This window comes from Megalops cyprinoides, chromosome 18 (genome assembly GCF_013368585.1).
Source record: "Megalops cyprinoides isolate fMegCyp1 chromosome 18, fMegCyp1.pri, whole genome shotgun sequence".
Classification (NCBI taxonomy): domain Eukaryota; kingdom Metazoa; phylum Chordata; class Actinopteri; order Elopiformes; family Megalopidae; genus Megalops; species Megalops cyprinoides.
The window spans coordinates 16,580,808-16,594,676 of NC_050600.1; the positions used below are offsets into that span (position 1 = coordinate 16,580,808).

Consider the following 13,869-nt stretch of genomic DNA (forward strand, 5'->3'; position numbering starts at 1 on the left):
TTGGCAGATGAGCTTTAAAGTAGCATCTGTCTGAATTTTGGTAAAGATTCAGATGCGTTGGCTGATTTGTCTCAGTTCTACATAACACACCTGTACCAAACACGTGCACCTGGTATGCACCGCGGAACGAAGCTACCGCCCATTAACCGCGGGGGATTTGGAAACAATGGCTAACATCAACCCTACAGCACAATCACGAGTTTGTAACTTCAACGTAATAACCTCTTGAAAGAAAAACTCTAACATTCACCAATAAACCTAAAACATCCCTGCACACTTAGAGCCTGACATATGCTGATCGTAGTCTAGGGCCCTCTAACTCTCGCTACACCACCGCAAACACACATCCCAGTCCCTGCGCGGTGCTTCCTTTATAGCAGTTTAGTCATCCTAATTGTTCATTTTTATCAGGTGTGTAGAGGCTGTTGGAGCGGGTGCTGTATTATACTATTAAAACATTTTATTACACTGGCACTTTATTTTCAGACCGGGGAGGGGATCATTTTGAATAATTGTCTAAGTAACTTTATTTTTATTCTCGTCTAAATATCAGCCTCTCTATAAACATTGCCGTCAGGGAATACATGGGGGTGAGAAACTAAAAACGCGCTACAATTAGTTTTCTGCTATTAATGCAATCAATGCGGTTCATCAGCCTTCCTGATGTAATCGGTTATTTCAGGGGTGTGTATAACAATGATGTCAAATTGTCGGGGAGGAGCGCCGAAACAAATAAGTGCACGCTTGTTACAGCGGAGTGAGAACAAGTGGAGTTGTAGGATTGTGAGTGCGGAAAGAATCAAGATTGGGTCCATAGCCTTGACCCTAAGAATAGAAGGTATGTTTGTTGTATGTTTTTCTTTTGTAACTATTATTTTAGGTACAATATTGTTTATTATTATGGTCTTTCGTACTTGTACGACACGTTGGGAACCGTATGCAGAGTTGTGTGGACGCGACCTGAGCGATCGAAGTAGTAGGGAGACGGATAAAGATGACAAGGTTTCGCATTTGACTCGTCACATATCACATTTCAAATGTGATATAGTTTCCCTACAGTAAGACAATGCACTTTTGACATGTACTTTTACATATTTTATTCACCTCACTTCCCTGAAAATGAAATTTCGATAATAGCTTATCCCCACTTCTGTGTAGCATAGCCTACTTTTCCCACGTTTGAGTATTTGCATGTTTACATATTTCTCCCTCCTACAAAAACATAAAGGTGACGGGTTAGACGACTTAGATTTAATAATTCTGTATCCAACTTTTAGCACCTTTCTTGATATTAATGTAAAATACGAACACACCTCCATAGCATGACAAGTTACACTAGAGACAGTACACAGAATTTGGTCGAAAACGCGCTTTATATTTGATTTGTGATGTTTTCAAGATACATTGTGGCATTCATGAAAACCGGTTAAATGGAAGCCATCGAGTGAAAAATATTGCTTGTTCCATGGTAACGTGTCCATTATCGTAAAGCGTTTTATCATATTACCTATTATGACGCGGCCTCAACCTTTTTAATACACAGCCATTAACGCACCCATTGACATCAGCAAAGGCAAATATGAATGCTTTGATCTGAGGTGAAGTGAAAGTTCGTAAGTGCATTCAGTAGCACTTGATAAATATGTATGATGTTTGTCATGTAAATTGTAAAACAGTTGACACAAAAATCAGTAAAGAGATGGTCATTCTGACTTCATAGCGAGTTCTTCTTAGTGGTGCTTTTAGAGGAATTATTTGATTGCACATCATTCTCATCTGATCGGAAAAAAAACCTTATTAGAACAGTCTGATGCATTACTATAGTATATGACACAGATAATAGCGACACAACTCAGTGGCAGCATACCTCTCCAAAATTCTCAGCACTATCTGAGTGAGACTGTAAGTCACTGGTAAAAGGTCAGTGACTTCAGAAGACTGACATCAGGGACTTTACGGAAATAAGATGTCCTGTTGTTCCCAGAAATGAACAATGTAAAGTTTTTCTCGCATCATCTGCTTGAAGAAAGCTGTGCTACAGTCATTAGTCTTTACAGACTTTACAGTATTTCATAATAATCCTATGGTGCTTGCTGCAGTGTAATCAGACAAGCAAGACTACACTGTAGACCTATTCCAAGGAAAAGTTATATACTTGAGGTCAATGCTGTTTGTATCGAGGTGGCTTGTGATTTGGTAAGATTGTGATATGATTGACACTATTTACACTGATGGGAGTGCCTGGCTTCCTTCACCCCCTGTCACCATAGGAAAGAACTTGGTTGCCTTTAACCCTTTGCTAAAGTTTACACTCATGCCTCAGTTAGCCCCACAAGGAGTATTTTCATTGCCTTGGTGATGAGGTCTTTATACTGTGCTCCCCAAAGTTTAAAAGCAAACTGCTGTTTGCTTACTGCTTACTTGATTTACGTAATGCTGTGTGTGAGTTCCCTGCATTCAAGCTGTACAGGCTGGCTGGATGTGTAATGTTGGGAAGTGTGTATTGCGGTGTGGGGTGGGAAGTAGCTATAGTAGTGGATTTCTCACAAAACATGATTGATCTGAAGCAGTGGACATTGTTACGACCGTTTGACCACAGAGGAGTGTTACTGTTCAGTCTTTATGAAGTTTCCACTTGGTGTGATGCAAGATGTTTTTTTGACGCTTTTCTGTTTAGATCTATAAAGAAGAAAATGCCTATGCTTCTCTATGCTTCATTCATAAGCTGTACATCAGGGGTAGCTACTGTAGATGCACATCTCACTACTGTTGTAGTAAATTAAAATGGAGGTCTGGCTTCATGCTCAATACTGATAATGCTTTAAAAGGAAGGAATGTTTCTGAGAACAGCAGAAAGAGATATTTTAGAAATGCCTTCTTGGCACTAGCAAATCCAGAGTGAGACAAGCCAGAGAAACCTGTGTAGTGTGATGGTGTTATGTTTTGTTATTCAAATACATCATTTAAATTGCTAGTAACACCAACCTAGCTTTGTAGATGTGTCATTCACTGCTGTAAGAATAGCCACATTACATTGTCAAATATGTTTAGCCTGGCAAAAGTTAAAGACGAATTCTTAAACCATTAAAAATATGCTATTAAAATAAACATGCAGTGTGATCTAATGGATCTAACTGCACTGAAATGTTGAGATCTTTGTAATAATCATTTTTAGTTTCATACTATGTGCTCTAAAGCATACTTGGTATCTGTGGGAACAAATCGCAGCAATGACTTCAGTTGATTAGCACTGAATAGATGTGTGTGTTAACGCTGGGATGTGTAGTGAGAAGAATGTGTGTCTGAGGGTGTGGCAACAGGTTTCATTTAGCAGTCGTCTCAGGTTTCTCAGTCATCCACCCACCCAGTGCCTTGGCTGCTCCCAGGTATGCTGCTCACCTGACCTAATGTCCTTGGCTGCCTTCATATAGGATAGTGCATGCCTTCCAGGTAGTAGGTAGTGAAGATTAGAAGAAGTAATTTCAACTAGTCAAGAGAAGCTGTGAACAGCTCAATGATGAATTGTGGCATTGTAATAGACAGAATTGCAAGGAAAATGGCTTCATTTTTCCCCAAACACCTCAAATCCTTTTGAGACCAATTTCATACCTAATGGAAAGCATTGTGACTGGCTCTACCCACAGTTTTTTGAGTGAATGTGTTTTACTGCCAGCTGGCTGCCAAAACACAAAGCCATGCTAGTTTGTGCCCAGAAGCATAGAAATAATCATTACTGAATTGGAATCATAATTCTGAAAGGGGATTATTTTCGTCCTTGATATTATCATCAGTAATTATTCAATTGAATTTTCAGACAATGCACAGTCTCTCGTCTTTTTTATGTGATTTGTCATGTCAGTATAAGTGTTTGTGTAACAAGCGTGCAGTGACTTGCATGTCAAATCAATTACTGAAAATGGTTCATTCATTCATCAGTAAGAAAATGAGGTGAAACCCCATTGCATAAGTATGTGGTCAAAGTTATGGTCCTCATTATTCTTGTAGGGTTGCGTTTCAGAATGGCAGCCTCCTTGGTAGAGTGGTTGGCCTTGTCTTGCCTTTGATTTCCTGTGTGCAGGAGAAAGCTACTTTGAACTGAATGCCCACTGGGGTCCAAATAGTACAGTTAACATTTTACAAGAATGGCATTGTTTTTGAAAAGCATTAAGAGGAGGAATTGTTTGATGTCGAAATACCCTTTCATTTAAAAGAATCAATATATGTCTAGTCTGATTTTGCATAAGCTGCTTATTGGTTCTTCAATTTTTGATGCAGGCTGTTTATCCTAGAGCAGGAACCAAATTCATGACATTCATGACAGTGATTCATGCTTAATGTTTTTTTTTTTTTCCTTTTTTAGTAAAAAGTCTTTAAAGTAGGACTGTTAAATGCCTTAACCAATGTGAATAAATAGAAGTGTGTTATAACCAAAATTAATTGGAGTACCCTAGAGTATCTAGCTCACAAAGCGGGATTGAGGACACTAACTTGAAGACAAAATAAGGCTGATGAACTCCATGAAAGTTTAGCAAGCTAGGGCATGTTCTCATGCCACGCCTGCTGCAGCTGTACATTGCTGATGTTTCCCTTCATAAGCCTAGAAGAGGGTGGCCCTGAAAACACTTTCCTGTCAGAGCAACTGAACTATAGAAACGATATAACAAATACCCATTTGTGTATGTGCAAATGAATATTTACACTCAATTTAACATTTTAGAGGAGCTCCAATTTAAATGTAATGTTTCAGCATATTGCTGTTAGTGAACAACACATCAATACATTTGAGTCTTTTATCCACATTTACAGAAATAACGTTAAGCATGGATCTTTGTCACAAAAAATATATATAATTTTTTTTTTGGTACAGAGAAATAGTTGGTGGCTGCCAGGTGGAGAGTGTGTTATTGTATGGGCTGGTTAGACAGCACAGCTGGTGTCATTGTGTCAGACTTCAGTTCCTTTTCAGGAACAGATCTGTATCTTAGACATGAATGGTGTGGCCTTTTTGACTTTAGTCCAGCCTCAGGCAAAACAGAACTAGAAACTTGCTTGTTGAGTGTGTTTAAATAGCTGCATGTCTCCATTAATTGGGAGGGGGAAAGGAGCAAAGTTTTAGTTTCAGTTTGCAGATTTCCACCACAATAAGTGTCATATATAATCATGAAGACCTACTTTGATGCGGTGAATCATTATTTTAAGTGCTACTAATTGACTGACTGACTCGCTTACGCTTAAGCTTACTTAATTTTTAATGGCTGTGTTATTAGTTATTAAAACTGCTGTCTGATCCTTTACTTGCAGGACTTTTGGCTGACCAGCAGACAGGATTCCGAGACCTGCATTTGCCAATCAATAAAGACTGATTTCAGGTGTTGGAGACAGACACTGATGTTTGGTCGCTAGATAAGACACTCTTCCCACTTCCTGCAATCCCAGTTTGTGACGGCAGCCATGGCAACAACCCATCTCTGTGGCGAAGGAGACTCTGCAGATGTCCTGAACATGTGTGTGGTGGAGGATAACTGCAAGCTGCCCAACGGACTGGAACACACCATCCTCACAGCTGTGGAGGAAGACCGCAAGGTCAAACGCACCAAACGGGGAGGTCTCTCTCTCGGTCTGCGGAAAGGCAATCAGAAACACAGGGACTACATCAAGATCCCAGTACCTGACTCCAAGAACAACCGCTTACCTCTGGAATGGTGGAAGACTGGGATTGCATTTGTCTATGCCACCTTTAACCTGATCCTAACCACGGTTATGATCACAGTAGTCCACGAGAGGGTCCCAGATAAAGAAAGCAGCCCACCCTTGCCTGATAAGTTTTTTGATTACATCGACCGTGTACCGTGGGCTTTCTCTGTGGCTGAAATCAATGGGATGGTACTGGTAGGGCTGTGGTTTGTGCAGTGGCTCTTCCTCAGATACAAGTAAGTGTGACTCTCCTCACCTGACTTTTTGATTCACTTTTACAGCTTGTTCATTAGCATTACTTCCGAGCAGGTGCTGCACAGTTAAGTTGTTTGAATGTGTGACTTATTTTAAAGATTTGTGATCTTTAAAAGCTTGTCTGTGCCTGTGAGACCTGCCTTTAGTCTATAGAGTAGTATCCAAATTATGGCTTGTATGTTTTTGAGTTTAATGTTTATGTAATACATAAGCACACTCTTCAGCCCTTCACATTTTACATTGTGTTAATTAAAATGTATCAACAGTATTTAAAACATATCTCATAGTGTATATTTGCCTAAATAGGTCTGTTTTGTCATTGGCCTGCTTGAATGTCCAGTGTTTTGGACAGTTAGCCAAATACAGACAGCAGCTCAGCTAGACTCCACATACAAATGTCTTGCTGTGTCATTGTCTTCTATCCTACACTGGATTGAAAAACAATTCTGAGCTATTGGGGGTATTTCTGGTATCTATGGCAGAACTGTGGATTCATATGGTAATAGAGGAGAAGCACACATTTTACAGCATGGAAAGTCCTAAACTTGGATCCATTACCTTATACTTCCATCTTAAGAAACCCAGCACATTAAGCTACAGGAAATTGTGAGACGCATTCTGATCACAGCAGTTGTGGTTCATTTTCTATTTCCGAAGACTGTTTCACCCTTGTGCTAAAACAGTAACAGGTTTGTATTTTTCCCAGAAGATGGATTTGCATCATTTATTTGCATCATATTATGTTACCATGTGAGCTGCACAGGTACATCTTAATGTGCCTCTTTGGCTTCACATTCACAGGGCGATAGCAGGCAGAAGGTTCTTCTTTCTCATGGGGACTCTGTACCTCTACCGCTGTGTCACTATGTACATAACCACCCTGCCTGTCCCAGGCATGCACATGACCTGTGCCCCCAAGGTAAGGACCTCCCAGTGGGACTGCAGCTGGGCCGATTCAAGCTTCTTCCCATTGATTTGGTTAACCGGTTAATATGTAGACATTAATGAAAAGGTATTCTTTTGAACGGTTGTTAAAACATTGCAGACATTTGCATGCAGAGAGAAGACCAAACGTTTTTGCTGTCTTTGAATATTGTTTCACATGGATTTTTTTATTCAGACAGCAACCATTATAAGGCTGTAATGATACTGTATGATTTGGCAAGTGCCCCATTAACACAGTTATATACTATATATATTTATACACACAATGCCTACACAGAGCTTACCTAATTGTTATTTTTGTGCTTTCATAAGGTGTATGGAGACTCCCAGGCCAAAGTGCACCGTATTCTGCAGCTGATCTCAGGAGGAGGGCTGTCCATGACCAGCTCTAACCTCATGTGTGGCGACTTCCTGTACAGTGGCCACACCGTCATGCTCACGCTCACTTACCTGTTCATCAAGGAGTGTAAGTTCTGCAGCAGACCCAGCTGTGTTGCAGCTTGGAAAATGCAAAATAGGGTGCCTGAATATTGAGATTGAATATCTCAATATTCAATGAATCAGAAGTGCACCTCACAGTCTCTTAGCCCAATCAGTGGGTGGTATGTATCTGTTTAGAATCAAGTTCTTTTTTTTAAGATTGACATGACCTGGCCATGAAAGCTTCTTTTCAACAATCAGGGAGTGTTACACTAAAATGGGTATACCACATACTTGAGTTAATTCCAGTGGACCTATGCAACGCATTCCATTCCATCAATAAAGCCCTGTCTGTTAAATTGATCATTGCAAAGTGAGACATCTTTGCCTGTTTTCCTAAAAGATATTGACGTAATTCTGTGCAGCAAGCCTGGTGCAAACTTTGCTCATTACTGGGGGGGGGGGGGGGGGGTCTGGGCTTAAGATCCAGAGTTGGAGTTCTGTATTCTCCTGCAAATAAAACTGTATCTGAATTATCTCTAATGAGCACTGAAGTCATCAGGTGTATAGCAGCAGCAAATTGAAGTTATACTTGGGGTAACTGACTTTTGACATGAGGGTGATGGAGTAAGCATGCAAGACAAGCTGTTGAATGTCAAATGTATGTAAAAATGGCTTCTAAAAGTTGAGTACAATGTAAAACTGTAAGCACTGGAAATTGCTGTCAATTAGTGTTAGTGGATGACATAAAGACAACTGAGAATAAGGGTTATGGGTTCTTCCCACAGACTCTCCGCGCTCTCTCTGGTGGTACCACCTGATCTGCTGGCTGCTAAGCGCTGTGGGTGTGGTTTGTATCCTGGTGGCCCATGAACACTACAGCGTGGATGTCGTGGTGGCCTACTTCATCACATCGCGCCTCTTCTGGTGGTATCACACCATGGCCAATGTGCAGGTGAGCCTCAAGCACCTCTGTACCTCAAGCTACAACTGTACTGTCATAGTGTTCACAGCCTGTGGACTACTAAGCAGAGAGGTGCAGCCCATTTCATATGCTGAAAAAATGGCTGCCTGACAAGGTCCTTGTTCAGAGGAGGGAAATGACTTTTTTGCACTATAGTAATGAGGAGAAATGAATGCCAGTTTAATGATTGGGCAAACTGAGTAAAATAAGTTGTGCTGCTTCACAAGGCAAGTTGTAAAGTATTTGCAATTGATGAGGGATAAGAGGGATGATTGTTTGTATGCCACTATAATTTCAGGACTATGTTACTCTAGTTGTTTTTATGGTTTGGTAACATTGATCAATTTAGGTATGAATACTGTTTTGAAATGTACCACCTACCACCATACTAGCCATTGTTTGTTCATTGTTTTTTTGTGTTTGTGGGTCAACAGGAGCTGAGATCCTCTCCGCATAACTACCTCATGAATACCTGGTGGAACCCCATGTTCAGCTTCTTTGAGAAAAATGTGCAGACCCAGGTGCCGTGTACTTTCAGCTGGCCCATATCCTGGCCGCCATCTTGTTTCAAAAACTCCTGCAAGAGGTACACCATGGTGCAGAGCCCTTAAGAGTAATGAGAGATCTGTCCCACCATTCACCAGCCATGTCGATCCATCTGCAGTCCACCTTCTACATTCACACATAAAAGAAGGGGTTAATGGGCTGACCTTTACACCATGACTCTTGAGGCCTACGGAAAAGACTATGGGAAAAACGGTTCTGGAACATGAAACGAGTAGATTTCAGGGAAAGTCTGCTTTTCCCCGTTCTGTGCATTTCCCAACTAAGAGCACAAATGAGTCCATCTGAGCATTTATCAGGTAGACATCTGCTATTGATTGAAAAAAACCAAAGTCAACATGCTGTGATGCTTTTGTACACTGTGCTCCCTGATAAAAAAAAAAAGTTACTGTAGTTCATGGGCTCTTACCATGCACATCTGCCAAATCCTCGCTTTGGGCACAGCGAGGATAGGTACAATGAAAGTCTTGCTTCAGACCATGATAATCAAAGCTGTTTTTCAGTCATGATATCTGGTCTGATATAATAATGTCTTGGTTTAGGTATACAGGGGATATTGTTACATTAAAGCAGATTGGACATACCTCTGCAGAAGCCTTGCCAAGTCTAACTGTAGAGCATTATTCACACGTTTACACGGAGGCCATTTCTACCTACTGTCACGCATTACATAATAAAATGAGTGTTCAGATTTGTCGGCAACAGAAATGTTGAATTTTTCTGTTTACTTCACTTTCAGTGTTTCAAGATTATATATAAACTTAGCCCCTTACAGCTTCATGGTCAGGAATGATTGCTTTAACAATATGGTTGGGAAAAATGTCATTAACAAAAACAGCTGAGGTCTTTACTCAGGGATGGGTGGTTCCATTCCCCTACAGTTTTTTGTGACCTTTCAGCAGGCATCTGACTTACACTGGATTAGTTGTGTTCCTATCAAATAATGACTTCTAACATAAACCAGCAGATACTGGAACTGCCGCGCTTCATGTCCATTACTGCCATACTTTCTACAATATCTTGCCACACAAGCAGAAACACATTTGTGTCATAAGCTCATCTGAATCATGTTGAAATGAAGGAGGGCATTTTAAGTGTTTGATACAACCTGTAATAATTTTTAAGAAGTGTGTGTTGTTCAGTGTAGAGGAACATCTTGCAGAACTACAATTAATATGCATACATTGTTCTGTAAGTGTCTGCCATGTCTAGTGGTGGTTATGTGCTCTGAGGGGCTGTCTTTAACTTGAAACTGATATGCTTGTGATTTTATTGAAATATTTATGGAATTTGGAAACAATGGAAATTAATCTATAGTGATGTCCACATCATGTGCCTTAAATACCTGTGCAGTTGCACTTTTTTAATATTTTAATTTTATTTCAATGTATACAGCTGTCAGTGCAAATATTGCATTTGCAAGCTATTTATGTGTGTCTGTAAACTATTTGAGAATAAAATGTTTACCATGCCTTACCATACCTTGATGTCTGTTACACATACAATAATCTTTCTGCAACACAATGTCAGACATTCTTACATGTTTTTGTGCTTCACAAACTCCATTCCACAACTGCTGGACTGATTTGTCTGTGTAGGTTTCTGTCTTCAGGATGTTTGCTCTCAGCCTTGTCATTTATTGATTCATGTTCGTACTTTCTAAACAAAATGGCTCAGCAAAAAAAACAGGTTTCATTAATTAATACCAGAAAAGCGGTTTATACAGACCGAGTTTATCTGTGCCACAGACTTTTAGAATTTTAGTTCCCACCCACGTGTTTTCCAAAACACCCTGCCAGCCACCACCCACTTTTCGCTGACCAATAGGGAAGCGGAGATCACAATGTTGTCAACTACTTTGTCATTACAAAGTCAGAACAACACGGAACCAGCGTGGCCATACCTGAGCGAATCCTCCCTAAATGTTCGCGGACTATGTGGAGATACGTTTCCAGAGGATCACGGTTTATTAATGTAAAAGCATTCCGTACGGATTTAGGATTTTAATCAGTCGTCTGCAAGAAGTGCGCGTCATGCCCGGAGAGGAGCTTCAGAGCGCCGTATTACACCTCAATGTCAGCACTGTCGTTGTGGCCTTGGTTGCTTTCAGCGCTTTTTACTATGCGCTGCATAAACTTAAAAGCAGCCGAGATTTCTCCAACATTCCTCCCGGTCCTAAACCGTGGCCTCTGGTAGGCAACTGTGGACATTTTCTGATTCCAGGTTTTATTTTAAAATGGTTAAGAAAGTGTCACGGTGGAAACGACGAGACAAAAGACTCTTCGCCAGTATTGCCACAAGTTATTCTAATGGAACAATCCAAACTATACGGCAATATGTACAGCATTTTTGTTGGAAGTCAACTGGTTGTTATATTAACGGGCTATGAAATCGTCCGGGACGCTCTTGCAAACCGAGCAGACGTGTTTTCCGACAGACCCGATGTCCCCATCATTACAATTATGACAAAACGTAGAGGTAAGTCAACACAATCTTCTAAAGTTGAAACTTTTTACACCTCTCTTGATGTGCGTTTTTCTTATTTGGCAAATTTTCAGGAATAGTGTTTGCTCCCTATGGTTCCGTGTGGAGACAGCAACGGAAATTCTGCCACGCAACCTTAAGGAATTTTGGGCTGGGCAAACTGAGCTTGGAGCCTTGCATCCAAGAGGAATTGGCGTTTGTTAAGACGGAGTTACTGAGACTTAGCAAAGACGCAAGCGGTTCGGCATTAAACCCGGCTCCTCTCGTCAGCAATGCGGTTTCCAACGTGATCTGCTCCATTAGTTTTGGACGTCGCTTTGACCACAAGGACCAAGAGTTCCGCACGTTGCTCGACCTCATGGCCAGGGGATTGCAGATCATTGTTGACGGTCCGGCTGTCCTAATCAACGTTTGCCCCCTGCTTTATTACCTACCATTTGGTATCTTCAAGGAAATCCGCAAAGCGGAGGCAGATATCACCGTTTTCCTGAAGGGTATCATCGCCCAGCACAGCTCCAGTCTGGATCCGGACAATCCGCGCGACCTCATCGACATGTACCTGGTGGAGGTGGCTCAGCAGAAGGAGAGAGTAGGAGCTGGAGAGACCAGCTTTTCTGAGGATTACCTCTTTTATATCATCGGTGACCTCTTCGTCGCCGGGACTGACACCACCACCAACACCATACTCTGGACGCTCCTGTACATGTGCATGTACCCAGATATTCAAGGTATCAAACCAATAATTGCGCGCTGCCTTGTAGCACTTTAGAATTCAGTTGGCATGTCTCATCTAATACATTTCTAATTTAATTGTTATCGACATGTTTACTCAATGTTTTGTTTTTCTTTTTCAAATGAACAGACAAGACCAGAGGGTCTTATTTTACTCATTGAACAAAATATTAACTTTCATAGTTCAATAAAGGGAAGATAAACGGTTGAATTGCACACTATGGGTCTTGATAAAATCTAAAATCTTCCCATATCCCCATACACTTTAAAGTTTGATGATTTTTAAATGTTGGCAAGTTGTTTTTCAAGTTTCAATCTTGGTTGTTCTCTTTCTAAAGAAAATGCAATTCAGCACAAGGGCAAGAACTATATCTCATGAATCAGCAGTACCCCTATGCACCCCATTTTACAAAGAAGCAGTGCACATTGTAGCTAACTGCATGGTTTGGATTCTTTATTTGTATTTTGATGTGGCCTTTTTGCTGTTTACAGAGAAGGTTCAAGTGGAGATTGATTCGGTGATAGGGCCAGACAGGGTCCCATCACTGACAGACAAGGCTAGACTGCCCTTCACAGAGGCCACCATCATGGAGGTACAGAGAATGACAGTGGTGGTCCCTTTGGCCATACCCCACATGGCTTCACAGACTACAGGTGAGGACATGCAACTGCTCCTGTGACAGCGTAAAGGGTACAGGTGTGCAAGAGGCAAAATAACACTACAGGTGAGAGGTGTCAAGATGCCTCCGAGATTGTGAATTTTTGTCAGTGTCTGTAAATGACATCTGTACTGAACACAGTTTACTTGTGTTGATTGGAAGTTGCTAATTCAAATAGGACACACGCTAATTTTAACTACAAAATCTGTGTGTTGTTAGTGTTCCGCAACTACACCATACCGAAAGGCACAGTGATTCTTCCCAATCTCTGGTCAGTCCACCGAGACCCCACAGTGTGGGACAACCCAGACATTTTCAATCCCTGCAGATTCCTGGACAAGAACGGACAACTTCTAAGAAGAGAATGCTTTATTCCGTTTGGCATAGGTAACATTTTCCAGTTTCCAATGACCATACATTTGACAAATGACTATTTCACATGAATGAATAAACCAGATTTGTAGTCATTTTTTGCATATCGGGAGGTGAATACACTGAAGTGCACAGAGAAATCGGGCTCATATCCTTTGTGTGTTTACAGGTCGTAGGGTCTGCATGGGCGAGCAGCTGGCCAAGATGGAGCTCTTCTTGATGTTCTCCACCCTGATGCAAGCATTCACCTTCAGACTCCCAGAGGGTCTCCCACCGCCACCCATGCACGGAAGATTCGGCCTAACGCTGGCCCCATGTCCGTACACGGTCTGTGTGACTCCACGCTGAGCCCTAGTGACACATCACGGCTAAGGTCCAAAAAGGCCTTTATATCTGTAATGAGGGTGGGTGGAAGTGGGACACTGTGAAGAAACCTGTTGTATCCTGTAGAAAGGTTGCAGTTTTCATTCCCTGGCAGAGTGCAGCCGGTCCTGTTTCTTCTGACATTTCATTCTCCATTCTCTTACAGTGTGTAATTGTGAGAATTAACATAGGCTCATTTCAAGTTCACACATAATGCAATGAAAGGAAAGAGCAAGAAAAAAGTATTAAAATTAAAAAAATCCACTATACTTCTCACTATACACAGATTATACAGTAGTTGTAACAGCAGTTACAGAAACAGATGATTTCAAATTGAAATGGCTACATATTTCAAAACATAGGAAACACCTAAATGTACAAAGACTATGCGTTTATTACTTAAACTACTAAAATACT

General features: G+C 41.1%; 2 protein-coding genes across 2 annotated transcripts; both read left to right on the forward strand.

Moving 5' to 3' along the window:
* The first annotated feature begins 776 nt into the window (after positions 1-776).
* Positions 777-9,006, forward strand: LOC118793381 (phosphatidylcholine:ceramide cholinephosphotransferase 2-like). The gene is made up of 6 exons (XM_036551541.1): positions 777-838; positions 5,302-5,930; positions 6,751-6,868; positions 7,207-7,360; positions 8,103-8,269; positions 8,713-9,006. Exons 2-6 carry the CDS (start codon positions 5,452-5,454, stop codon positions 8,887-8,889), a joined length of 1,095 nt encoding a protein of 364 aa, XP_036407434.1. The 5' UTR covers positions 777-838; positions 5,302-5,451; the 3' UTR covers positions 8,890-9,006.
* A 1,730-nt stretch (positions 9,007-10,736) lies between these two features.
* Positions 10,737-13,705, forward strand: LOC118793341 (cytochrome P450 2U1-like). The gene is made up of 5 exons (XM_036551479.1): positions 10,737-11,320; positions 11,401-12,054; positions 12,551-12,712; positions 12,937-13,104; positions 13,259-13,705. Exons 1-5 carry the CDS (start codon positions 10,876-10,878, stop codon positions 13,435-13,437), a joined length of 1,608 nt encoding a protein of 535 aa, XP_036407372.1. The 5' UTR covers positions 10,737-10,875; the 3' UTR covers positions 13,438-13,705.
* Positions 13,706-13,869: the final 164 nt, after the last annotated feature.